At 37.2% G+C, this 27,641-nt stretch overlaps 3 protein-coding genes across 3 annotated transcripts; 2 read left to right on the forward strand and 1 right to left on the reverse strand.

Annotated features, from left to right (window-relative positions):
* Positions 1-18: 18 nt before the first annotated feature.
* On the reverse strand, positions 19-6,390 carry LOC127647308 (heme oxygenase-like). The gene is made up of 7 exons (XM_052131475.1): positions 6,266-6,390; positions 6,148-6,190; positions 5,157-5,268; positions 3,011-3,226; positions 1,730-2,002; positions 488-536; positions 19-405 (listed from the first exon to the last, which is right to left on the reverse strand). The coding sequence occupies exons 2-7, from the start codon at positions 6,186-6,188 to the stop codon at positions 281-283; spliced, it is 816 nt and encodes a 271-aa protein (XP_051987435.1). The 5' UTR covers positions 6,189-6,190; positions 6,266-6,390; the 3' UTR covers positions 19-280.
* A 1,788-nt stretch (positions 6,391-8,178) lies between these two features.
* Positions 8,179-17,890, forward strand: LOC127647297 (FAD-dependent oxidoreductase domain-containing protein 2). The gene is made up of 10 exons (XM_052131460.1): positions 8,179-8,307; positions 8,657-8,867; positions 10,688-10,993; positions 11,080-11,331; positions 12,486-12,818; positions 12,928-13,094; positions 13,185-13,350; positions 16,597-16,823; positions 17,050-17,220; positions 17,318-17,890. Exons 2-10 carry the CDS (start codon positions 8,662-8,664, stop codon positions 17,542-17,544), a joined length of 2,055 nt encoding a protein of 684 aa, XP_051987420.1. The 5' UTR covers positions 8,179-8,307; positions 8,657-8,661; the 3' UTR covers positions 17,545-17,890.
* Positions 17,891-19,322: 1,432 nt separating this feature from the next.
* LOC127647307 (ankyrin repeat domain-containing protein 54) lies at positions 19,323-27,505 on the forward strand. The gene is made up of 8 exons (XM_052131474.1): positions 19,323-20,001; positions 20,203-20,250; positions 20,329-20,427; positions 22,700-22,771; positions 23,712-23,759; positions 23,893-24,017; positions 25,905-26,012; positions 27,100-27,505. The coding sequence occupies exons 1-8, from the start codon at positions 19,635-19,637 to the stop codon at positions 27,172-27,174; spliced, it is 942 nt and encodes a 313-aa protein (XP_051987434.1). The 5' UTR covers positions 19,323-19,634; the 3' UTR covers positions 27,175-27,505.
* Positions 27,506-27,641: the final 136 nt, after the last annotated feature.

The raw sequence follows: 27,641 nt of genomic DNA on the forward strand, positions 1-27,641 counted from the left end.
GATTAAAAGGCACAAGTCTTGTTTTGGATTTTAAGTGCTCAATATATTTATTACATTTCACAAGAATACATGGAAAACAATCACATATTTAAGGACATTTTAAACATGATCTATAAGTAAAGTATGTTGTAAAACGGGGAAAAAAATCAATCTGCTTGATTTAAAACGGTGTGCATATTTTTAGCCGCAATGACTAGTGTTTACTGAGGATCAGTCTGTAGATTTAACCTTAAGCTTTTAATTTATTATGGTATTGGAGTGTTCATTAAGTTAAAAATGATCAAGAAACATAAACTCCCATTCCAACAGTTCCCAAAGCAATGCCGACACCTAATGCAAACTGAAGCACTGGAGACCTGGAGAAGTTTGAGTGAGTGCTGGATGCTACGTCTTTTCCTTTCTCACCTAAACAAAGAGCGCCATTAACGTTCACCATATGGTTACCACTATGTCCAGTATTTTCTTGCTATATGTATTCCATACTCACTAAAAGCTTCTTCTGTAATGCTCAGCATTTTCTGCAGGTCATCAAAAACCTGTTTGGAAAGAACACGAATACAAGCATTAGGGTCAATCTCATAAAATCTAATTCTCATTTCTGAAATGCTAATATATGCATTAAATGAGAGAATATATAAATTGTAAAGTATACACCGTGATAGTAGCTGTTGTACTGTGTTTTTATTTATACACTTTTTTAAATTAGCACTCAAAAGTATGTTCATAAACATCTGGACACCGAGATTTTAAATGCTTTATTACTGTATTTGAGTATCTGCATCAACATCAACCTTAAGAGAATTACATTGAACCTTAAGGTTCATTAATAAAAGTTGAACTCAAGAAATTACCTGAAATTTTCAAAATGTGTAATAGAAAAAAAATCATGAGCGCTCAAATGTGAACAAGACTCACATAAGTAATCTTATAAAAGCTGTTTTATTCTACATGGAGAGGGTCCCCTCATGGGGGCTGCCATGTTTGGATCACATGACCAGCCGAACACTACTCACTGAACCTCAGTAACCGCCCTGTTATTGGACGTTATTTACTGCCTTCAAGTGCACCTGGGAAGCTTGTACATCGCACATTTTAGTCAGAAACAAACCACCAGGCTAAAGTAAATACACAACGACAACAAAAGCACTTTTTCTGTTGTACCAGTGGATAAGAATCACTTTTGGACAACCTATATGATGTATTAATGCATGTTATCTAACAAATTATAGATTTTCTTAAAACAAACCGTGAGGTCATTAGTTGACTGGCACATATTACTAATATTAAAATAAAGCACTGAAATCAAAATTGCTTCCCATCGTCATTCATGCCGACACACCCCTTCTAACGTCCCATCTCGAGTATCATCTAGAATTTCGACTTTCCGACTCCACTTGAAGGGCACATTTCACTCATGGATTGAAATATTCATGTCTGACTAAATAGTGAATTTCTGTTTTCTACCATGTTTAACTGAAAACTATTGATTTTGAAGAATGCTGCATCCGCACCACTAGGTGTCAGTGTTAACTGAGTGCACCTTTAAGTTGAACATCCTAATACATTATAGTAATGACAATTCATGTGTAAGACTAAATAAAAAATTGAGATTTGATTTTTTTGTCCTGAGTCAGAAGAAAAAGCTCTAAATTATAACTTCTAGGACACATCGCACCACACACTCACGGTCTTACTCTACAACTTTCCGCCTCATATTCTCAGTCCTCACCTCAATGTTGAACTCAAAAGCTTTGGTGGCCTCCTCCAGCACGTCCTGTCTTTCTGTCTCCGTTAACTCAATGCTGTTCATTCTGCTTCGGTACAGCTGCTTGAATCTGTTGGGGCTCGTCACTCCAGGAAACAAGAAAAACGCAGTTCCCTTGTTGCCACTCAATCCCAAAGATTTCTGAGTAATTTTGCCCAATACCTGCCCTCCTGATAGGTCACCAAGATAGCGAGTATAAGCATGTGCCACAAGAAGATTCGGGCTGTTCTTACCAATCTAAGGGGGAAAAGGGGGCTGAGTTATGATGAGATGGTCAAAACTTTATGTTTTAAAATTTCAGAGACACCTCAGGGCTTTTAACCAATTCTCATGTTGTTCTAAACCCATATGACTTTCTTTCCTCCGTGGAACACGAAAGGAGAAGTTTATAGCTGTGCGGGATGTGTAAACCTCACTCTCCTGGCCTTAAGAGGTGCACTAGCAACTGATGGTAGGGGGCTGTAGCCTTTAGCCTCCTCGACAGTGTGCCTGCCTCCCATGCTGGTTCGAATTCGCCCGGAGCGGGTCGAGCAGGACCGGTTACAAATGCATAAAGTAACCAGGGTCTGTCAAGCCCCAAAAAGGCAGCATAAAAGCAAGGACATAGCCAGGAAATTACATTTTGGGTGGACCTCATTAAAAATGGATGAGCCAAGGTTTTGCCCAAATTTGTTTAACCAAATTATTCTTAACAACAGAGAAGCATGCCATTCAGAAATGAGAATATATGCATGTTTTATACAAATGTATTTGAAGTCAAAGAATAATCTCTAATATTCTGGGTGGGCCTGTGTCTAATTTTTGGCTACGCCACTTCATAAAAGAAGTCTGTATGAATCTTTTGCTATATTCCAAGACTTCTGAAGCCATTCGACAAACATCTATGTGTCCCGATCGGTTTTTGCTTAAACTGTCTATGACCTTTTGGCTTATCAAGTATAACCAGTGTAAGATCATGCAAGTAAACATGCTTGTTGTTCATTTTGAGTATAAGCTGCATCAAGGGGGGGCATTTTCAGGCAATAACAACTTAATTTTCGGTCCGTTCTTCACACAAAGCATTTGTTTGACTTCAGAGTTTGAATATAGCACACAAGTCATATGGACTACTTTTATGGTACTTTTTTGTTTGTACCTTTTTGATCTTGCCAATCTGTGGACACTTTGGATAAAATTATTAGGTAAGCATTATAGTGGTACTTGACCAATTGAGTTACAGTATAATGCTCATCCGTATAGACTCACCTCTCTCAGTCTCTGGGTGTATCTGTGCGTGGCCGCAGGCACTGTTACTCTCTTCCTCCAGTGACGTCCGAAGAAGTGCTCGAGGTCCTGCTCCAGAGACTCCAGTCTTGCCAGCTCTTGAGGGAAGTAGATGGGCTGAACTGCAGGGTGATCACAGTTCCTGTCCAGCTCGTCCTCAAGGGCTTGATAGATCTCATACAGGGAACACAGTAGAACCTGGAAAAACATGGATATAATTGCACATGTGGTTGAGAGTGTAAGTACAGTTGAAAGAAATGTTATGTTATAAACGTGTTTTATTGCCCTCTATCTGCACATTGTTCGAAGGAGAGCACTGGACAAGACTTGGAACGGCATACAGAAAATACAATTTAGAGTGTTTTATCCGATTAACCAAAGAAAAACTCAACAAATTAATAAATTATCAAAACAGTTGTTAGTTGCATCCCTTATCAGTCTCATTGTACGATCTTAAGATGGTACTTAATGCTAAGAAACCCAAATGCATGATCTTTTCTAGAGCCCAGACCTCAGTACTTGCAAAAAAATAAAATGTAAAAGCTATGGATGGTTAATTTTTAATAAAATGTTATAATTTTCAAAGGCTTTGGATTTTTATTTATTTTAATTGATCACATCCTTTTGTTAAGTATCTTAACAGTGCTGTATAAAACCCTTGGTTCTTCAGAGATCTAATGTATATTAGGTTCTTTGTGGAACTGGAAAAGGTTCTCCTATGGCATCACTCTTAAGAACCTTACTATGGTTCCTTAAAGCACCATAGGACTAAGGGTTCTTTAGAGAACTTGCAATATCATGGTTCCTTGTGGAACTTAAAAGGGTTCTTTGTGGAACTGAAAAGGGGTTCCTTGTGGCACCACTGTGAAGAACCATTTCTGGGTTCTTTAAAGCACCAGTATATAGATGGTTCTCTAAAGAACTTGACAACAAAGGGTTCTTTGTAGATCTTAAAAGGGTTCTCCTATGGCATCGCTCTGAAAAACCCTGATTGGTTCTAATTGGAACCTTTATTTTTAAGAGTGTATGGTTGGCATTTATACTTCAGGAGGGGACTCAGTTGAAAAAGTATCAACTTATAAGTACTTTGTTATCTGGGTGGATGATAGACTCTCTTTCAGAGTGCAAATTGAACACCTAGTGAAGAAGCTGAAGGTTAAGCTGGGTTTTTATTATCGAAATGGGGCCTGCCGTAAATTAGCAGCTCGGAAAAAGCTTGTACAGGCTTCATTCTTGAGTGTACTAGATTATGGAGATATTAAATACATGCATGCTGCTTCCTCTATACTTTGCTGTCTAGACTCTCTTCATTTTATTAGCAATTCATTGTCTAGTATACATCATTGTGCATTTATAATTTGGTCTCTTGGCCTTCATTAAGCTTAAGGAGACAGCATCACTGGTATTTTCTTTATTTATAAAGCCATACAGGGAAAACTTCCTCCTTATTTGTGCAATCTTCTGTCACTCATCAATAGCGGTTATGATTCTCGCTCCTCTACTCTACAAGGTACCCAGGATTTGTTCTGATCTTGGTTACACAGCTTTTCTGATTTTGTGCCTTCCCTCCAGAACCCATTACACCTTAATAATCACTTTGTGACCTTGTGTGAATTCAGATCTTTGATCAAAATTGTATGACTGAAGATTGCAATTGCTATCCATAAGCTGGATTCTGTAATTGTAGTCTATTGTTTTCATTAATGTGTCTTGTTTTTGTCTTATGTCTGTTTTTGTTGTGTTAAACTTATATCTTTTTGACCTTGTATGGTGAGCTTTCTTGGCCAGGTCTCCCTCCAAAAAGAGATTTAATCTCAAGGGACTTCTTGGTTAAATGAAGGCTAATAACGAGATGACATGTATCGTTGTGTTGAATGACTGTCATATTCATGTGCCATGATATTTACACGTACTCCAAATGTACATAAATACTTAATATTGCCATGTTACATGTTCAAAAACCTTGGACAACCATGGTCATTTTTGGTTCCTCTTTATACGTAACTTTGTTTTAAAATGCCATTGCTCATCAACATATTTATCCCCCTCTATTGTCTTAATCTAATTGTTTTGCATGTTACTGTAACAATTATCTGTTCTTATCCTGATTGTCGTTTTGTAGTTGTACCTTGTACTGTGTTTGTGTGATCTGTCCTTTCTGGTAGTTGAGCATCAGTTGTGTGTTTTCAGCTCTGATGTGACTGTCTTTGGTGGCTGCTTTTATCTGTTCAGACAAGTCACTATGGAGAAAATACAGGACAATGAGTCAGTAGCATTTTTTTTTTAAACAATCATTGTTTTTTTAACTGTTTACCTATCAGCAATTTGTCAGCACTGCTTATAAGAATCATTGACTCGACTCATCTTGATTGATCTTAAACAATGTGACAGTATCTCACTACACTGACAATTGTTGTGTTATTTTTTATACTTCAGACCCACAGATGGATTACCGACCGGGCCCTTGACTACCAGGGGCCCTTGACTGCCGGGGGTGCCCTGGGCTTCAAGGTTGCTTGATCCCCTGCTCAAAAACCCTTCAACAATGAAAATGAACAACCCCCGCTCAACAACATCAGGGCAACAACCCCCAAATCAACAACTTTTGGAGTGGGACCCTTAGAATAATTGGCCACAGGCTTTTGCAAGCCATAATCCGTCCCTGTTCAGACCTAAATTTTGCAGTTGTAGGCCCTATTTGCATTGCAAATAAATAATTTTCTTAATAAGTATTTTTTAAAACAATATATATTTACATGACAAGCAAAATGGCCTAAGATATGAATGATTGTTTTCAGAGAAATCTGACAAAATTATGCAAACGTTATGCTTAAAACATGAAAAAGAAGGGGGTAAAATGGCCATTGGTGTAAGAATATAAACTTGTTTTCCCTTTGAAATAAGTTTATCTTTCTTGCCCTGTTGGCAAATCGTTGTTCTTGTTAAGAGCATAAACGTCACTAGTTAGATTTCTCAGAAAAGAAGACAAAATATCCTGTTCCTTTGTCACGTAAATTGATGTTGTTTTAAGAATGTTTAGATATTTTACTGGAAAACCAGACGAGACAAAAATATATTTTTTGCAGTGTGACTGAAAGAACATAAAAAGCCATTTTTACCTGTCAGTGCCGTCCCTTGGTTTAGTTTTCATTGAGTCCATCCCTAAAACAATAGATATTTGTTATCACATACTGTGTCTATGTAAGAGAGTTAAATGAAGATTTGATCTTTTCTTACTTGTAGAGTATGTCCTTGTGCTTCCTTGCAGAAGATACCGTCCAGGGCTTTGCGATGATGTGGTCTCCCTGACAGCTCACTTCTTTTTATACACCCTCCTTCCCAACTGAGAGGGTAGATTTGGTGAAATGGGAAGTGAAAATGTTGATGTAGATCCTGCATGCACATGCTAACCATGACTGGACATGTTTTTGTACAGAGAAATATGCAATAGTTTTTCATGACTCAGTAATGAGAGACATATGAGAACAGCACAAAAATTTGTGCATTGAAGTATTTGATCCAATAAGGGTAACATTTTAAGCTACAGTATATTACACTTTAAATTGAATGAAGTAACAGAGTTTAAAATGTTGCTGTTTTGCTCTTGTTTTCAGTCTGATTTCATGACTATGCTGTTTCTCCATGGCTCTCTTTCTAAACATGACACAGCAGAGAGTGGGGTAAACCTCAAAACTATGACTGCGACGTTTAATGCATATACTTATTTGCTGATTTAATAAAGCAAGGTTTTTCAGATCCATTACTACAGACAAATACTTTTTTTCAGGTGATTAAAATACACCTTTTACTTAAAAAAGATACATAAATAATGGTAGCACTTTACAATAAGGTTGTATGTTATATTCACTAGTTAACCACATTAGGTAACATGAAAAAACAATGACTACAACACTTCTTAATCTTCTTGGTTAAAGGTGTAGTTGATTAACAAGAGTTTAAAGGAACAGTTCACCCAAAAATGTAACTTTTCGGATCATTTATTCACCCTCATGCCATCCCAAATGTGTATGACTTTCATTCTTCGACTGAACACAAATGAAGATTTATAGAAGAATATTTCTGCTTTGTCAGTTCATACAATGCAAATGAATGTTGACCAAAACTTTGAAGCTACAAAAAGCACATAAAGGCAGCATAAAAGTAATCCATATGAATCCAGTGGTTTAAAATGTGTCTTCTGAAGCGATTCAAACGGTTTTGGGTGAGAACAGACCAAAATATAACTCAATTTTCACTGAATATCTTGAAATTGCAGTTTCTAGGCACGATTGTGATTTCAAGCTCAATGACGCTACAGGATGTGCAGTCAAGCTTGAAATCATGATTGCCAAGTAGACCTCTGATGTCGAGGTTTATAGTGGAAAAAGGAGTGACATTTTTGGTCTGTTCTCACCCAAAATCAATTGGATCGCTTCATAAGACATGGATTAAACCACTGGAGTTTGTTGGATTACTTTTATGCTGCTGTGCTTTTTGGAGATTTAAAGTAAATACAAAGTATTCATTGACATTTATAAAAAGTACTAAATGCTGTAATATATATATATATATATATTGTTCATTGTTATTTCATGGTAAGCATTTACTAATGTTAACGAATAGAACTTACCAAATCATTATTAAATATGCAAGACAAACAACCACTGAAAGATTTGAATTAATTATGTGCATCAATATGCCATAAATCCTAATTAAGATATTTTATTTGTTAATACTGCAAATTAATATAAGGTATTACAGGCCCTAACCATAAAAAGTACATATAAACACACTAATATATATAATATATATATATAAGATTTACACATTTCTGTTCCTGTTTAATCATTATCAGATTAAACAGGAAGCATTTCATTCCAATAAATTTAGTTTTAAAAATATACACTTTGGTAAAGGGCAAAGAAACTATTCTATAAAGACATTTATGCCTTATAAAAAAAAGAAAAGAAGTTAAGCATATTTAAATAAATCTAATCTACAGATTTTCTTTCATAACTGTTTCCTGGAATCATTTGAGTGTCAAGTCACGAGAGCCAGTCAAGTGGGCGTGAACTGTGCTCTTCTTGGGCACGCCCACTCGTCTCTCATTGGCTCGATACGACGTCCATCCATTCATGACGTCAAAGCTACGCTAAGCTCTTCTCCGTGGACGATGTTACGAAAGCCGCGTCGTTGCAAAGATGTTGTGTTCAAAAATCCTCAGATTTATCTCCCCGTTTTCAGCTATTGAAGTATCTTTGGAGCAGCTGTAGTCGACGGTATATCTATTTAATGCCAAAATATTGACACGTTACAGTGTTTTTCGCAATGTGTAGGTGTTGGATGTTGCCGCATCTCTTGGAGCCATACTTGTCTGTATCAGTTTAAACCAAATAATCTAATGTTTATTACGTTTGTATTTGGTATATATATTAGAAAATGCACGTGATTCATACCTTTATGCTTAATTGGGAATTTAAAGAAATATTTCTTAGTTTAAAAGGTTGCTTTCCTTAATGTGAACATCTTTATAAATAGTTGTTTTGGTTTCAAAAATGTATATACTTTCTACAATCAATTTGTTTTCTAATAATAATGCTCAAATATTCTGTTTAATTCTAACCCTAGGCCTCATGGGTCTCCTTCAGCCTCTCTTCTGGCTCCTGTCTGTCCTGGTCCTGGTCTTGGCCGGTTCTGGTCCTAATAACACTCTGAGGCATGAGTACTGTGTGCTGGGAGCTGGACCTGCAGGGCTCCAGATGGGCTTTTTCCTCTCCAGAAGTCAGAGAGATTACGTCATTCTAGAGCGAAACGCAGGACCAGGGAGCTTCTTCAACAAGTGTGTGATCGCTTAATGATAGAGGAGGTTTACTCAAACTGAACCTAAACTGTTGCTCTGAAATAGAAAGGGCAACAGAGCATCATCAAATCAATGTAACTTGACTTCATGCAGCAATGCTTGTTAGAAATAACTAAAAATAACAAAGACATTACAGAAACTGATTAGATTGTTTAGGTTGTCTTTGTATTTCAGTGCTAAATATTCTTTGCCGCAATAGACAGCTGGGTGACAAACGGCATACAAGTTATACATTTTATATACAAAATAATACAATGTATTATGCACACACAATTTCCAAAATTAAATGAACTCTAATTTTACACAATATTTACTAAAAACCATCCAAGCAGACACGACTGAAAATATCTGAAAATAGCTGAATATGCCTGATTAATTGACCGGCCAGATATATTAATCTATCACTATTTAAAGCGACACTATGTAAGATTTGTTGTTAGAAATTAACAAAATGTAATTAATGATCAAGTACACCAACAGTTAGTCTTCCAAACCATGTTTTTGTCTTACCCCGATTCGCTATGTTAAGCCTATAATGGTGATTTCTATTTTAGAGCTGTCGGGACAGATTTGGCAGGAAATGGCATACTTCAGTCAGTCGTCGGTGTGTGTTTACGTCATGTCCGTAAACAAAGAAAAGAAGGTCCGGCTACTACAGCGTGTGTATATGTGCGGTGATAGGTGGTGGCAGTTTGAACCCGACAGCTTGTAGCCACATCAAATAAGCCACATTAACCATAGATTATTCCAAAAGGCAACCCTATGGGCAATCACCCGTATGCAAAATAAAGAAACTTTGAACCAAGCAAAAAGGGAAAGTGACCGAGCCCATAATAAAACATCGGCTTGGCTTTTCAGAGGTAGCTATCTGAAAGCATTAAAAACTGACTCAGAGATGGCGTCTGTCTTGCTCGACAGGTGAGACATTTTATTGGACCGATAGTTAGCCAGGTACCTCTCTCAGAGTGGTAGTTAGTTATATAGTGTTAGCCACTCTAATGTGGCATTTTATTATGTATTGTAACACTGCAGTGCTTGATTTAATTTGAGGAAGGACAAACTTAATGCTGGTAACAATGCCAATCTCTAAACCAGTTACTGCATTGGACTATTTGCCTGCTAGCTAAGTTATACTAGTTTCCACCATTTGACTTTATCTAATATAAGACAAGTGATCGTTATGTCTAACTTCTGTACAGTTATTTATTTTGAAACAGTTGTTTTCAGTGAGTCAAAACAACAGAGGAATATCCGCTACTTTCCTGCTAATAAGACATGTTTTTTGACTATCCGTCTTTTTCTTCCTTTCGTTATTTATTTATTAAATTTTTTGAGGCGAGATTTATTGTTGTTAGTGACATTCGCTCTGATAAGATGATCATCTGTATCCATGGTTACACTGGTACTCTCAAACCATCAGATTCATCTGAGCAGGATGACCAGAGCCGAAGCCAGACATAATTACCAAACTATGTTCCTCTGCATGTAACTTGCAGTTCTATGCTTAAACCGCTAGAGGGCCAAAAGTTACATAGTTTAGATTTAAAAGTTAAATGTAAAATGTAAAGACATGGCTAAAGACGCTATCTATATTTAAATGTATTCATGTAGCAGGCGTTTTTATCCAAAGCAATGAACAAATCGGATTAATTGAACAATATTATCCACGCTGCATTACTAAATTTCAAGGGGAACTCTGAATAGTGCAAAGCTAGAGCAGAAGTATAAGGACTGAACAATAAAGGATAATTTATATGGCAATAGGAAGTGTCTTTATTTAGTTACTGTTTTCTTTTCAGATATCCTCGCCACAGAAAACTCATTAGCATAAACAAAATATACACTGGAAGGCGGAACAAAGAATTCAACTTGCGTCATGATTGGAACTCCTTGTTGAGTGACAGGCCCGACCTCCTGTTTCAGCGAATCAGCCGAGAGCTTTACCCCAGTGCAGATGACTTCCCTCGTTATCTCTCAATGTTTGAACAGGAGCTTGGACTGAAAGTTAAATATGGAGTTGATATCGGGAGCATTAAAGCAGTAGATTTGAATGGAAACCAAGGCTACATCCTGACCGATCAGAAAGGTGTCAATTATCAGTGCAGGTATGGTGACAAGTTTCAGTTTTATTTATTTACATTTTCAGCTGCTGCTTCACTATTATTCCCCATGCTTCCATCCCTCTCTGTAGTGTCCTGTTGGTGTCCACTGGCCTTTGGGTTCCTCAGAAGGTAGATTTTCTTGGCTCTGACCTGATGGAAGGTTATGAGTCGATTCCCACTGATCCTGAGGAGTTCACAGACCAGGCTGTGTTAATCCTTGGCAAAGGAAACGCCGCCTTTGAGACGGCACAGAGTATTTTGGGTAGAGCGAGTCGGATTCACCTGTACAGTCCCAGCCCAGTACGACTAGCATGGCAGACACACTACGTTGGGGACCTCAGGTATTAGAGACAAAACATAGAATTAAGGTTTCTTAATCTTGTTATAGCTGCAACCATAATGACCCCCTTTACACCTAGTATGAAGATGTGTTTCAGGTTATCCGATCACAAGTGGCCAGTGTTAAATACTGGTGTAAACTGTGTCTAAAACGTTCTGTGATCGGATCACAGGAACCACATAAGAGGTAGTCAAAAACGCATGTGATCACATCGTATTTGAGGTGTATGTGCTAATTTGTCCTGATGCATCCCAGACAGCAGCAAAGTGCCAACCCTCACCTGTCAATCAACCTCTGCAACCCTAAAACAAGAGTTTAAAGGGATAGTTCACCCAAAAATGAAAATTCTCTCATCATTTACTCACCCTCATGCCATCGCAGATGTGTATGACTTTCTTTTTTCTGCTAAACACAAATAAATATTTTTGGTAGCTCTGTAGGTCCACACAATGCAAGTGAATGGTGGCCAGAACTGAAAGTGAAAGTGGAGGTACTCCTCTAAAACAACGGATCATTCTACTCGAAATGTTGTGAATTTCAGCTGCAACTGGGAGAAACAGCAAGCCATTTTTATTTGCGCATTCTTATTCTTTTATGACTTTTGTGCAGTTTATTATCATGCAGTAGCACACTGACAGAGTGATTGATGTATGTCGTCATGAAACTGGACTCTCCACTTGAAATCCGAACAAGTGACCAGGTGTAAACAGCGATATGTCTCACCTGACCATATGTGATCGGATCGCCCGAGACGATAATTAATACCAGGTGTAAGCAGGGTCAATGTGATTTACCCAAGTAGATGTTCCTTTATCATTATTCCTATCAACCAATCACAGCCATTTAAGTAACCCAACCCTTGAAATCAGAGAGCATTTAATGTTTGATTAGAATATTGTTCAAGGGCCAACAACATTTTTATATCTAGGCACATGTCCTATGTGTGTAAATCGCATTAGCACTACCTTGATTTCAAGAGAATATTCATGACTGGAATGCTGTATTGGCCAATCAGCATCCAGGATCAGAATTATTCATTTTTCTAATGACCTTTAGAATCTTGCCATAGAACCTGCCTGAATCAGAACATTCCATTTATAAATATTTAAATTCACTGTTTCGATTTAAAGTAGAACTCATTTTCTCTGTTTGTAGGGCGGTCAATAATGAGTTATTGGACACGTACCAGCTGAAATCTCTGGATGGCCTAGTAGAGGGCAGACTGGAGGAAATTGCCATTGTTCGTCGAGGAAGAGATGGAGGAAAAAAGAAAACTCAAAAGAAAAGAAGTGGAAGATCGGTGGAGGGAAAAGATCAGCTGTATTTAACTCTGTCTGTACTTCTTGATGATCGGAATGGCAACAAAACGTCAATGGTCACGGCCCAAAATCTGCCTGGTTACCACACTGATAACTTCTCACTCAGGCAGCCATATGACCGAGTGATCCGTTGCCTGGGCTTCCGTTTCAACTTCTCCATCTTTGATGGGTAAAATTAAAAGTTAGAATAATGAATATTAACACAAAAAAGGCCCCACAGAATTTCGAGATGCCCTGTAACTTATTGCATTGATATAATATTTGTATTATTTATTCAGATCTGCACGGCCGCCACAAAGCAGTGGTGCCCGGGGCCGGTTGCCAGGGGTAACAGCCTGGTATGAAGGTAGAGGAACACCCAACCTGTTTGTTCTGGGTACGGCAGCCCACTCCAGAGACTATCGCATGTCTGCTGGTGGGTTTGTTCATGGGTTCCGCTACACGGGTGAGCACGACATCTCACTTGAAAGATTGTAATGTTTTTTCTTGAGAACATAATAGGTCATATTAAAGTACTTTTGTCTTGCTACTTTAGTGCGTTCTGTTCATAAAATCCTGGAGCAGCGTTACCATAACATTGCTTGGCCTGCAACGAAATTACCCCTCATTCAACTGCAGTCCTGGATTCTCAGGAGGGTGAATGAAGCCTCTGGACCCTACCAAATGTTTGGAGTTCTTGGAGACATTATTCTTCTCCAAGGGTAAGAAATGCATGTGTCCGTTTGTTTCCTTCAGGGTTTTTTTAACTCACCAACTATCCTAAATTTGGGCTTTATTATTATATTGGCCTGAAAAAGCCAACATACTGTTCTATGCTTTAGGCTTGTTAGGGTTTTTCTAAAATCCCTAAATAAAAGACCAAAATACTTAAATGTGACTCATACGACAGCTTTCAAGACACATCCACCAGACTTGGCACAGACCTTCAGACTGTTCTGACTTGGTGTGTTTTGTCTTTTCTAACTGAAAAGTTTTCCCATAGCAGGTAATCAAATATCCTGAAAATCTCATAGACTTACTTTGAAGGAATGTTCAAACGGACCAAGACTATTCAAACTCCCAACTGTTAAAAAAAATTCAAAAGTAAACAATCTTGCACAAGGCCTTTTAAAGGAGTATTTTGGGTTTAGTGGCCATCTTTGGAACTCTCGGAAGGCTATTTCCAGTCATGCCAGTGCAGCTCCTATCTACTTGAATGCTGAAATCTTAAAAAAGGTTGGTAAAGATTACGATCAAAGAATAGATTTCAAATCAGCAATAACATTTTATTATATTTGTATCATAAATTGTGCTTCTTTACCTCATATTACATTAAAACGTGCAATTTACCTGGCTTGTATATCTAATGCATGCACGTCAATGAGTTGATTGACAGGTGATGTCTGTATCTAAAAGGTGATTGGCTCTTTTACCTGTAAGGCGGGAATTGTTTTACATCCGTTGACCGTTGGGTGCTCGGAGCTCGGTTGAGCATTCCAGAGCCGGATTATCCATAAGGGCACTTGGGCCAGTGCCCAGGGGCACCAACCATTCACAACCACTAGGGGGGCACCACATGACACAAGCTCGTAAATTGTTATATTATTAACTTGAAATTCTTGAAAGACCATACATAACTTGTTTATGAACACTAATTTAACAATAATAATAATAATAAATTATAAATAAATGAAGATTACATGACCAATATCACTCTCCCCCTCCCCAATCTGTCAGAGTTGAGTTGGTCCACAACAAGTACGCGCAAATGTGTCATTTTTTTCAAAATTCAAAATGGACAGAGGGCAATTGAGTGGTTTCGCAAAAAGAAGATTAAAGAAAGAGAAGGATGCTAGACGTTTAGCTACAATAAAAAATGTTCCAGGGATCGACAAGTTTTTTGTTAGATCACTAGTTTTTTGGGAGAACACTGGAATTGCAGACACCAGCAGCGCTAAGTCTGACACCGCCGGCTCTGCTAGCGGGGGAGATGCAGCAGCTGCTAATGTTAGTCAGGGCGTCGGCGATGACCGCCAGGCGAATGAGGATATTCTCCTTGTCCTTGGGGGAGACAGGAGCGAGGAAGAGGACATTAATGAAGGTAAATATTAGGGGTGGGACGGTACATGTAAGTCATTCACATTGAACCGAAACGGTACGGGCGTCACGTCTCGGTGCACGAATTTACACGGAGAATACACGGTATAAAAATAAATAAAACTAAATAGCGATGCATATCGCTCTATTTCGCAAAATGAACAGTCTGATCAAGATTGCAATGCTGGAGTGTGTGTGTGTGTGTGTGTGTGTGTGTGTGTGTGTGTGTGTGTGTGTGTGTGTGCGCGCGCGCGATCGAACTGTGTGTGTGTGTGAGAGAGACACTGATCTATTATAGAATGTCATTATATAGATCAGTGGAGAGAGAGAGCGAGAGAGAGAGGCGCGGGCGCGATCGAACTGTGTGTGTGCGTGTGTGAGAGAGAGAGAGAGCCGTGGGCGCGATCAAACATAAACATACTCCGTCATTTTGTTCATACAGGACATCATTCAAACTGCAAAGTGTTTACTTATATTCGTGTACACTTGCAATAAAACACAACAAAGTGCTTTTGTCACACTCTAAACTCTTGTCAAACTGTAACCTACAACTGTCACCCAACAAAACACACACACACAAATCTGTTTATTTTTAAGTTACACATTCTACATTGATTAAAAATCAAATGTGTTTTAATGGTAGTATTAATAAATTGAGACATTTGAATATAGTGCTCACTGCTCATATGCCTACATGTATGTAGTTGGACAAGTTAGGAAATTACATTTGAGAAATCACCTTGATTATGTCTTGTCTGATTGGGGGGCTTTTGAGGTATAGCCCAGGGGCACCACACTGTCTTGATACGGCCCTGGAGCATTCCAATTTCTCCCATTACTTTTAATAGAAGCAGCCTGTCTCTGCTAAATAATCTCTGGTTAAGCTCAATCAACAGCATTTGTGGAATAATGTTGATAACCAAAAAAAAATTATAGTGAAGCACTTACAGTGGAAGTGAATGGGGCCAATTTCTGGAGGGTTTAAAGGCAGAAATGTGAAGCTTATAATTTTATAAAAGCACTTGCATTAATTCTTCTGTTTAAACGTGTATTATTTTAGCTTTAAAGTTGTATAAAATTTAGTTTTTAACAATCATTTTAGGGTTTATGGCGTTACGTCATCATGGCAACAATGTTGATAAATGAAAAGGTTAGTAAGTGATTTTATCACACTAAAATCATGTTAACATTTATGATCTTTATATCTTGTGGCCATATGTTTGATAAAGTATTTCAATGTTCAAAAAAAGGCCCCATGGACTTCCATCGTATGTGCCTCACTGGAACCAAGATTTTTGCTTTTTTTAAAGAAAATGAGAAACAAGTAAAAAATGTATTTTTGTGGTAATCAACATTATGCCACAATTGTTGTAGATTGAGCTTGACTTGTGTTGAACCTGGAATATTCTTTTAATTGAAGTTAAATAAGTCTCTCTCTCTCTCTCTCTCTCTCTCTATCTTTCCATTTAAAAGTTTTTTGGCATACATCCTGCCAAATTTCAGTCCTGGCTCTTTCAAGCAAACATCAAATTTTGTCTTGACAAATTTGACCTATCTAGTTTCTTAGATTTCATATTTAGCAGATGAAGGAATGTTCAATCCATTCGTCTCGTTTGCTCTTATCTTTTGGGCAGATTTTCTTTTGGTATTTTTAAAAAAACACCGCACCAGAATTTCAAGGTTTCTTGGTGTGATCTGTCTGACAGCCTGATTAGGTAAACAGGCAGGACAAGTGGGTGTTTGTGTGTGAAGCATCTAACCCTAACTCAAGAACTGCCCGGTCAATCAGAAGTGTGTGTGACTCATACAGACATAATACATTAAAAACAAATATGATCTGATTGTTTACATGATTCTCTGTCTTTCCACAGGTCTCACTGTGAATATCTGGAGGAGTTTCCTCTGCAGGCCCTACCTCAGCTGCCAGCTCTGTCGGGACGGCATGTCTCAGAACGTGGTCTTCTGGTGTTGGTCATGCAGTATGGACTGAACCACACTGATACACTAGGGGCAGGTCGGGCCGAATCAGAATGGACCAAAGCCTGGAGGTCAAACTTCCTCCATCCAGTCCTGTACTACTACAAAACACTACCTACAGGTGAACATATCTGCTGTTTTTAAAGCCATTACGTTGGGTACAAGTCATGATCAATTTGCTAAGTATGTACGTATGTTTTCACACAATCTTAAGTTGTTTTGTGGATTATAGATTGTCAGTATAACCATTGATAGGTAAGCACAGAGAGAGTCCATAAACGAAGGAGAGATCTCGATGCATGACTTCTCATGTCAGAATCACACTGTAACCTATATGGTTTTTATAGAGAAAGATATGAGACAGCGTCCAGTTGGCTGGCCCCTCCCACGACCTGAGGCGGTGCATCACATGGTGGAGGACTTTCTGACAGAGTGGGATCAGCCCATATCACACAGCCAACCTCTCAGACGCTTCCTCGAGCACTGCCTTCAAACTGACCTCAGGGCCTTTTATGCTGGTCCGTATATTCAACTCGCGTTAGTCACTTTGAGTAATGACTGCATTGCTATGGCTTAATAATTAATTATGTGTCTTTCTGTGTCCTTTTTTCACAGAAACCTGTTTCCTTATGTCCCTCACCAGTCGTAACCCACCCCTCTTCTGTCGCCAAGGTTACTTGAGAAAACAGGGTATTGTAGGCAACAGTCACCTATGGCAACATGCCCGTGAGGCAGGGCTAATGCCAGATTACCAGGGAGATGTTGCCCCTAGCGATGACACATCAGTCCCCGAATACCTGACACATGCTGGCGCTGCTGTCGTCTCAGCAATTAACTTTTGACCTTTGAGGGGCATCAACACGAACTAAATCAAAGACTGAATCAGATGTGCTTGTGAAATTGTGTGGTCTACCTCCCAGTTCTCATGGAGCCTTTTATAAAGAGCATTTCTTACATTCTGCATGTTGAGATTATGATTGTACCATACCAGGTTAAATTAATAAAGATAATAAGAGTATTACCATTCTGTATTTTATTAGCCAAAGTATAAATTGGTATATTGTTGTATGGTGTTGGGTTTGGTGTGCAATACAATGCATAACTTATTTTTTATACTGTTTAGGTTTATCAGATATGTATTTTAATGGGGTGATATGCATGTATTTTCATTTATAACTACAATAAAGATGTCCAATTTCTGAATAATTAATTTCAGATAGTTTTTGTTTCTAATAATTTAATATTTTCCTAATATATTATTATTATTATTATTATTATTTATTTTTAAACAATAAACAAAGGTATTTTATATTAAATCACCTTTTCCTTTTATTTATAAATATTTCCCAAAAGAACATGAATAGTGCATTCTTGTACAGAATTAAATAAACTGCATTATATGTTCGAGTGAATGGGGGATTTGTAAACATATTATTGTAGTACCTTGAAAAATATTGTATTTTATGTTATATAAACAGAAAGATTGATAAATGACTATTTTTATTTAAAATGTATAAAAGAGGTTGACCGCAAATACAAGACCATTCTTTCATGAAATAAATATAATAAAGTTTTCAAACTGTAAAGGAAACTAGGAAATTTTTGCTAATAAAGTTTGCTCATAAAATAAAGAGGTTAACAATAAATTCACAAACAATTGCTGGACCTTTAAAATACCTTTCAATAAAAAAACATACATATTAAACCTTAATTCCTATAGAGAAACCTTTTTCTATAGAGAAAGAAATTAGTTTTTTGTTATATATATATTAAAGACTGAAGATTGATAAAAGTTTTCAAACTCTATGAACAAAAGTGGGGAATTCTTGCTTATAATTCTTGCTTGAGTTTGACAACAAATTCAAGACCATTCATTATTTTCAAAACATTTAATTAAATAATACAATACAATGAAATAATAACTCTAAAAGGAAAGTGGACCATTTTTACTAGTAAAATTTAGCTTACAAAAATAAAGAGGTTGACAGCAAATTCAAGATTGTTCATTTCTAAAATAAATATAAAACATAATTAATAAAATAATAAAAACTTTTAAAACGTATTTTCACAAAATAATAATAATAAAATATATATTTTTAGCTACAAAAAAAATAAAAAATCACCTTTATATTTCTATAGAAAAAATATATTTTATTTTTTTATATTAAAGACCGGAAGATTTATATACATTTTCAAACTCGGTCTTCTTTATATCCAAAACTGAATTTTTTCACATTCCATCGCTACCCAATAATGTATTTCTTTTCCACAGCATTCTCAGAAAGTCTGAAATAGTTAATTACAAAAATACATATTCTCTCATGGGAAATCGTGGTTACCTTGACATTTTATATTTCCAGTACATTTATTCAGCCAGTTTTTCTTCTGTCGGAACGATAAAGCGTCAGAAGTAATCGATAATCAGCCAATCAGAAGACGTCGTCAAGCTGGTGACGTTCTACAACGTTCGTCCAATCATTTGACATCCCAAACAGTAGGAGTTGCCGGAATACGGGTGGGGAATAACGCATCATACTACATACACACATACGTACATATACGTCCTCTGATTGGACGGATGAGCTTCAACAACATCGATTTTGATTGGCTGCCATGGCCACCCTGTATTCCGCCTGATAAATGCTGACTTGTTTTACTGAAAACAAGCGCAAAACATGGAAACAGCGACATTGTGGCTCAAATAGGAGCAAAGTTCACGGCTTATTAGAATACGGAACGAATCATTAACAGTATAATATCAAATCGCAATGGACGACAAAGGAACTCCGTTTATTTATGTCAAACCGTGGCCAAAAATGCAGTCTTGACTTGTGTGGAAATGCTGCGTTAGGATATTTACATTTTACATCGTAACCCTGCGGGTGAAACTGACATTTACATGCTGACATTTATCCGTTAACGCCTTATACACATGGATGGGTCGAGCACGCTTGTTGCAGCAGCTGCTTCGGAAGGCGAGCCGTCCAGTTCGGAGAGCGAGTACACGGTGACGAGCGGGCCTGTGGGAGACACCGAGAAACGGGAGGATGAGACGCCGATGGAGGCTGCTGCAGGTGCGGTCGGGTTCAGTATCTCTCGTCTTGATACGTTGAGCACACTGAGACTGAACCGAAACCGACCGACAGCGGATACGGATCTCCGGTACCTGCACTTGTTATGGCAGCCCGGTGAGCTGCTGCAGGCGGGACGCAGCTCGCCGGGCAAGATCACAGCGAGCAAGGTGAGGCGGCTGGGAAGAGCCCGGAGGAACATGGGGCCCATTGGAAAAGACCTGTATGGTGGGTTCATGCAATGCCATAAATATTTTAAAATCTCACATTTTAATGCAACATGTAAACTAAATCTAGCCAAAGGAGTTACTTAATTAAATAATGGTTTAACTATTTATTAAAATAATTAAATTAGAATAATAATAATAAAAAGATATTACAATAATTGCCCTGTTAACCAATTGTGTTTTTTCTTCTTTCTATTATAAGCTGTGAAGAGGCTCAGAGAAGCAGCAAACTGCAATGATATTGACACTGGTGAGAATGATCACTATTCAAATGGGATGCAGTCTGATCTACAGTGAAGTTATAATATGTTCACTATTTTCCTTCTAGTTCGTAGGTTACTGGAAGATGATACCGATCCTTGTGCTGCTGATGACAAGGGCAGGACGGCCTTACACTTCTCTTCATGCAATGGCAATAACAGCATTGGTAAGCTGGGACAAATGCAATCATTTAACATTTAAAGTCAACATGAAATTCAATGCACACTCTATACTTTATTACAGTTTAAGTCAGAAGTTTATATACACTTAAGTTGAAGTCATTAAAACACATTTTTAACCGGTCCATAGATTTATATTAGCAAACTATCATTTTTTTCAAGTCGTTTAGGACATCTACTTTGTGCACAACACGAGTAGTTGTTCCGACAATTGTCACTTTTAATTTGAATTGACTATATCACAATTCCAGTGGGCCAGAAGTTTACATACACTAAGTTAACGGTGCCTTTAAGCAGCTTCTAAAATTCCCCAAAATGATGTGAAGCCTTTAGCCAATTAGCTTCTGATATGAGGTGTACTGAATTGGAGGTTTATCTGTGGATGTGGTTTAAGGCCTACCTTCAAACGCAGTGCCTCTTTGCTTTGACATCATGGGAACATCAAAAGAAATCCGCAAAGACCACAGAAAACAATTTATGGATCTCCACAAGTCTGGTTCATCATTGGGAGCAATTTCCAAATGCCTGAAGGTACCACGTTTATCTGCACAAACAATAGTACACAAGTATGAACACCATGTGACCACACAGCCATCATACCGCTCAGGAAGGAGACACAATCCGTCTCCAAGAGATGAACGTGGTTTGGTGCGAAAAGTGCAAATCAATCCCAGAGCAACAGCAAAGGACCTTGTAAAGATGCTGGAGGAAACAGGCAGACAAGTATCTATATCCACAGCAAAACAAGTCCTATATCAACATAACCTGAAAGGCTGCTCAGCAAGGAAGAAGCCACTGCTCCAAAACCTCCATAAAAAAGCCATGTGATACAGACAGAATTGAGGAGGAAAAGAGCAATTTATTTTTTCATTATACATCATCACCTTTACAAAATTGTTTCAGGATTTTACATGAGTAAAAGTAACTGTTATATTTTGACAATGGTAGTTTCATATGAAATAATCTAAAGGTAGAATCTATTAGCCCTCATTTTATATCAACAGCGGCATTTGTATTTAAAGTTTCGAGATGCGTTTCAGCTAGTATTTATTTTTCATAAATACTATAATTTTTTATTATGATTACTATCATTTAAGACTAGCACACTGACCTAACCATCGTAACGAGGAGCCTTTCCTCTGTGTAATATGTGTGTTCTGTTTGTAATTAGGAAATAAACAGGATAATAATGGGCTCATATAAGTAAATATGCTCTTCAAATGTTAAAAGGGGGAGAGAAAACTTCCTGTTGTTTTGATGTTGATATCAACAACAAAAATATGTCACTTGATGCATGTCCTTGTACTTGAAAACCATGAACAAAACTATGCAACATAAAAAGGAAACATGACCCAGGATACATTAAATACATACGTTACGTTTTTACAATGGCGGTTCGTCACTCGATTTCCAGTGTATCTGTCCTGAAGCAAAACCAGTTGAGTTATAGGTACAGACAGGAGCTGTCTGGCTGCACTGTCGTGCACCTACAGTATATGTTAATTATTAATAATCATAGGACATTACTTTAAAGCTCATGATTTCTATGACTAAATGTCAGGAATTGTGAAAAACTGAGTTTAAATGTATTTGGCTATGGTGTATGTAAACTTCTGACTTTAACTGTACCTGCTCCTGGTCCTGGTTCCAGGTTGATTCATCATTGCACGTTATTCCAAAGAAAAATAATGTTTGTCTTGGTATATTTCAGCAAAATGTAATTACTTGCTCCGCCTCTGAAATGACTTAGCTTTTCGGCTGACATCACGAATCCCTCTCATTTTAACCCCTCGCCTTTTCACAATCCAAACAATTCCAGTATCACATTTTTTTTGCCCCACATTTTTTTCATGTTAAAAATGCCACTTCGCTCAGATTTATATCACATTACTTAACCAATTAGGGTTGTGAGTACTGTTTCATGTCATATAGCTTATATTGCTGCAGCAATCTTTCCATTGTAGTTTAACTCACTAGTGGAGTGGTGGTGGCGTAGTGGGCTAAAGCACATAACTGTTAATCAGAAGGTCACTGGTTCGATCCCCACAGCCACCACCATTGTGTCCTTGAGCAAGACACTTAACTCCAGGTTGCTCCGGGGGGATTGTCCCTGTAATAAGTGCACTGTAAGTCACTTTGGATGAAAGCGTCTGCCAAATGCATAAAATGTAAAAAGTGTAACTCATTCAAATGTTTTAGTGGATTATTTGTTTAAACAATCAATTTGTGTTTCTCCTCTCTGAACTTTTAACAATATAGTTCAGTTGTTGCTGAGTTATGGTGCTGACCCAAACCAGAGAGACAGCCTTGGAAACACGCCACTGCATCTGGGTAAAAATGTGCATTTATCAAATTTGCCACATGTCATGTTGAACAATCCATGTCATGCTGAGCCAAGAGGTTTTGAATAATCAGTCATCCATATGAACTGATTATAGGAATGTTATCATCCTTAAATGGATAGTAAAGGAATGGGGATAAGTTCCCAAAAATTCTCTTATCATTTACTCACCCTCATGTAGGTAAATACAATGCAAGTAAATGGTGATCAGAACTTTTGAAGCTCCAAAAAACACCAAGGCAGCATAAAAGTAATCAATATGACTCCAGTGGTTACATCCATGTCTTCAGAAGTGATATGATGGGTGTGGGTGTGAAACAGATCAATATTTAAGTCCTTTTTTTTACTATAAATCTACACCCTGCCCAGTAGGTGGCGATATGCACGAAGAATGTAAATCTCCAAAAACAAAAGATGAACTCTTAGGAGAGAAGAGCGCTTCGGACAGCCATTTGAAAGGATTTTCTCCCACACCTATCATATCACTTCTAAAGACATGAATTTAACAACTGGAGACTGATGGATTGAGAGTGAGAGTGGTGGTGGCGTAGTGGCTAAAGCACAGGGCTGTTAATCAGAAGGTTGCTGGTTCGATCCCCACAGTCACCACCATTGTGTCCTTGAGCAAGGCACTTAACTCCAGGTTGCTCCGAGGGGGATTGTCCCTGTAATAAGTGCACTGTAAGTCACTTTGGATAAAAGCATCTGCCAAATGTAAATGGATTACTTTTATGCTGCCTTTATGTGCATTTGAGCTTCAAAGTTTTGGACCCTGTTGTCTTGCATCCTATTATGGACCTATAGAGCTGAAATATTCTTCTAAAAATGTGTGTTCAGAAGAAGGAAAAAGTCATACACATCCAGATTAAATAGTATCCTACAGTACAAAGTACAGTGCTAAATGACTACTAACTAACTTATGTTCTGCAGCTGCCTGCACCAACCATGTGCCTGTCATCACAACCTTACTGCGAGGAGGTAAGATAAAAAAATATGAATAGATTTTAAAACCATAACTGAATTATGGTTATGTGATTTTTGTTTTCCTTTTGAAATTTGGATCTCTGTCTACCCCTTTATTCATTTCAAATGTTGTATGTCGTCCTGTTAGGTGCTCGAGTTGATGCATTGGACCGTGCGGGTAGAACCGCTCTGCACCTTGCCCGCTCAAAGCTCAACATTTTACAAGAGGGAGACTCGCGTAGCCTGGAAACCCTCAGAGGAGAGGTCACACAGGTGATTATCAAATGCCTTAATGTGCTGAAGGGGTAGAGTTTGCCCAGTTGGCCTCAACACTTATGCATACACAAAGGAATAGTGCACCCAAAAATTCTCTAATTTACTCACCCTCAAGCCATCCTAGATGTGTATGAATTTCTTTCTTTAGCAGAACACAAAGATTTTTAGAAGAAAGTTTCAGCTCTGTAGATCCATGCAAGTGAATGGTGGCCAGAACTTTGGAAAAAAAAGAACATAAATGCAGCATAAAAGTAATCCATTCGACTCCAGTATTTAAATTCATGTCTTCAGAAGTGATATGATAGGTGCGGGTGAGAAACAGATCAATATTTAAATATGTCCTTTATTTTACTATAAATCTCCACTTGATCATTCTTCTTTTGTTCTTGATGAATGGCATTCTTTGTGCATATCGCCACCTACTGGGCAGGGAGGAGAATTTATAGTAAAAAAGGATTTAAATATTGATCTGTTTCTCACTTTTCATACTGCTTCTGATGACAAGGATTGAACAACTAAGTTATATGGATTACTTTTGCTGCCTTTATGTGTGTTTTTTTTTTTTTTGAGCTTCAAAGTTTTGGACCTTGTTGACTTGCATTGTATGGACCTACAGAACTGAGATATTCTTATAAAAATCTTTTTGTGTGTGCGTAATGAGAGGATTTTCTATTTTGGTTGAACCTTTACATTTCAACATGTTCATAGTCATATATATATATATATATATATATATATATATAGCATGCACTATAGTATATATAGTGCCTTGGAAAAAAAATATATATATATATATATATATATATATATATATATATATATATTAGTATTTGAACTGTGTGTCTTTAAAGGTAAAATGTGTAATTTTGGCACCGCTTAATGGAATTGCAAAAATTATTGTTTTCAAACAAGTCTACTGAACAGTTAGTCCTGCCCCAAACTCACACCAATGTTTGAGCTTGAAGTTGACATGTCAGACTGCCCAATCAGAGCAATATTTTGAGCCACATTTTTTACATTTTCAAGGGAATCAACCAACAAATGTCCCACTGCAAGATGTCTGTGGTATAGGAGAAAAATATAGATTTTCCGATAAATCACAATCTTCATTTGAACAATGATATTGATTCTTAAATCCCAAGATACATTTTTACCCAACCAACTAGAGCGAGTTTGACTCATTCCCTTTAACTTGTGTTCAAAGACAAGATCCACGCCACCCAATTATCATTGAGTAATGCCTTTTTATATACGTTCAGTTTTTTACAATTATTTGTGTATCAAAATCAACAAAAAGTACATATTTTATTGTATGCAGTAAAGAAGCCATTCAACTCTCATTAATTTGTGATGCACACTGAACTGCCGCTTTTCTTAAGATACAGTACCGTTTTAGCACTTGTTCTAAAAACCAATGTTAATACTTTTTAGTACAAATTATGCACATAAACAATAACCATATAACAAATATGTTTGCAGTTTTTCATTTGATGGATACAAAGAATTTGTACATTTTTAAAAAGCTAAAATGTGAACAAAATGATTATAATGTAATGAATAAGAAATTAATACATTTTTTTTTATTTAGATTTTCATAATGTACCAAGTTAGAAGACCCCCTGTATAATTAACAGCATTAGCTGAGAGAGAATTTCAAATGGAAGCAAAATGGAAGAATTTTAAATGGAAGATTTTATAAAATATAACCAAAATCGAAACTGAATCAATTCGAATCGAGAGCTTGTTTATCAATCAAATCAGGAAAATTATTATCAATTCCCAGCCCTAAATTTTTATATGGAAAAAAACTACACACTTCACCTTCAGGTGTAGCCTAAAATAAACACACTATGTTGATATGACAACCTATGGATATGTTTGTAGATTATTCAGATGCTGCGGGAATATCTGAATATAATGGGACAGAGTGAAGAGAGAGAGAAACTGGAGCACATCTCAACCCAACTACAGAACACCCGCACCAGAGAACAGGTAAAACACACATGTTTCCAAAACCGACAGTAGAGGTAACCACAATATAAATTCAGATATGGCCAGATTGTATATCCTTGTTGCTGTTCTGCTGCAGTTCATTATGCACCGCTGTCTAATTGTCATAAAGTTGTTGCAGGAATAATATAAAGGGTTAAAAAAAACCATCACGTATTCCGTAGTCTAACACCGCTTGTCAATGTCATTTGAGATCAAATCAATGATGGCGGGACTCAAGTTTAAGATGCTAAGCGGGAATCTCATGGATTATTCCAGTGCCGCGCATCATCAAGCAGTTCAGGTTAAGAGTGTTTGTCATGTGAGATGTATCCAACTAAATGTGCAATATTTGAACACTGTTTTATGATTTAAATGTTGTGCTGACTGACATTAATTTCCAAGGGTGCAAACGGTTCACCATTTGGCGAAATTTGCCATTTTTAATTTAATATGTCATGTTGTACAGTTACGTGATTCGTCTGTCATTCATAATTGTGAATGTGAAAACATTAACGGAGCAGTTTTCAGCATATTGTGATTAAGACAAAGCAAATGTGTGTATTATGTAAAGTAATTAATTTAATGATGTTGTTAGCTGGCGTTTGAAGTAGCTTTTATAAATTCACTTGACATTATTTAAGAAAATGATCTATAATGCACAAAGTAGAGCTCCCAGATCAGAACTTGAACATGGTAAGCCTTAATTTGAGATTATTTACTTGGTGGCAAGGACATATTGGGTATTTACAATCAATTTAAGATTTTCTAAATAATTTCTTTGTCTATAATTTTAAGAATTTTGTACAGTATCTCCTAAGAGACTATTAAAAAAAAGTAAATTTTATTTTGAGTATGTCTTGTCAGGTTTATGCTCAAACAATGAGCCACCAGTTAATGAAGTTCACCTAAAAATGGCCTTGGACGTAACGCATGTAAGGCTCAGTCTACAGAGCTAATGCACTTTTTGTTGTTTTATAAATCTTGGTTGGGAAATCCATTGATCCATAGTCTACATTTTATAAGTATGGTTCTAAAACTTTATTGTCACTGTGGCTTTGAAACACTTTGCCATTCATGTGTTTTGCAGGTGGATGAGGTGACAGACTTACTGGCCAGTTTCACATCGCTTAGTATTCAGATGCAGAATATGGGAGACCGGTAGAGACAAATGGAAGCAAAGACGTGCCATTCTGGGAGAACTTTTAGGAAGATGAGGGTTTTGTTTGGAAAACAGGAAAAATTATATAAATTATAAATATATATATATAAACATAATGCTTGCATAAGTACACATTCTGTGATATAATTTTGGTTAAATCCATTTTTGCCACTGACAAAAAAATTAATTGCCTTCACATTTTATTTTTGTTCCTGAAACAATGCTTATTCATTTTTATGCCTTTATTGTAGCCTACTATGTCAATGTTTTACTGTAAGTTCATTTTTGGAATTGAATAAAAGATGACCAAATAAATTACATAATGCCAAGATTGTATGAGGCCCCCCCTTGTTTATTTGTGCTGCACTTTTGCAACATTGCTGATAAAACTAAACACTAAATATAAATTGTGCATTTGCATACCACTTATATAGGGTAAATATCAATTATGTGTACTTTAATAGTCATTT

This window comes from Xyrauchen texanus, chromosome 8 (assembly GCF_025860055.1).
Source record: "Xyrauchen texanus isolate HMW12.3.18 chromosome 8, RBS_HiC_50CHRs, whole genome shotgun sequence".
NCBI lineage: Eukaryota > Metazoa > Chordata > Actinopteri > Cypriniformes > Catostomidae > Xyrauchen > Xyrauchen texanus.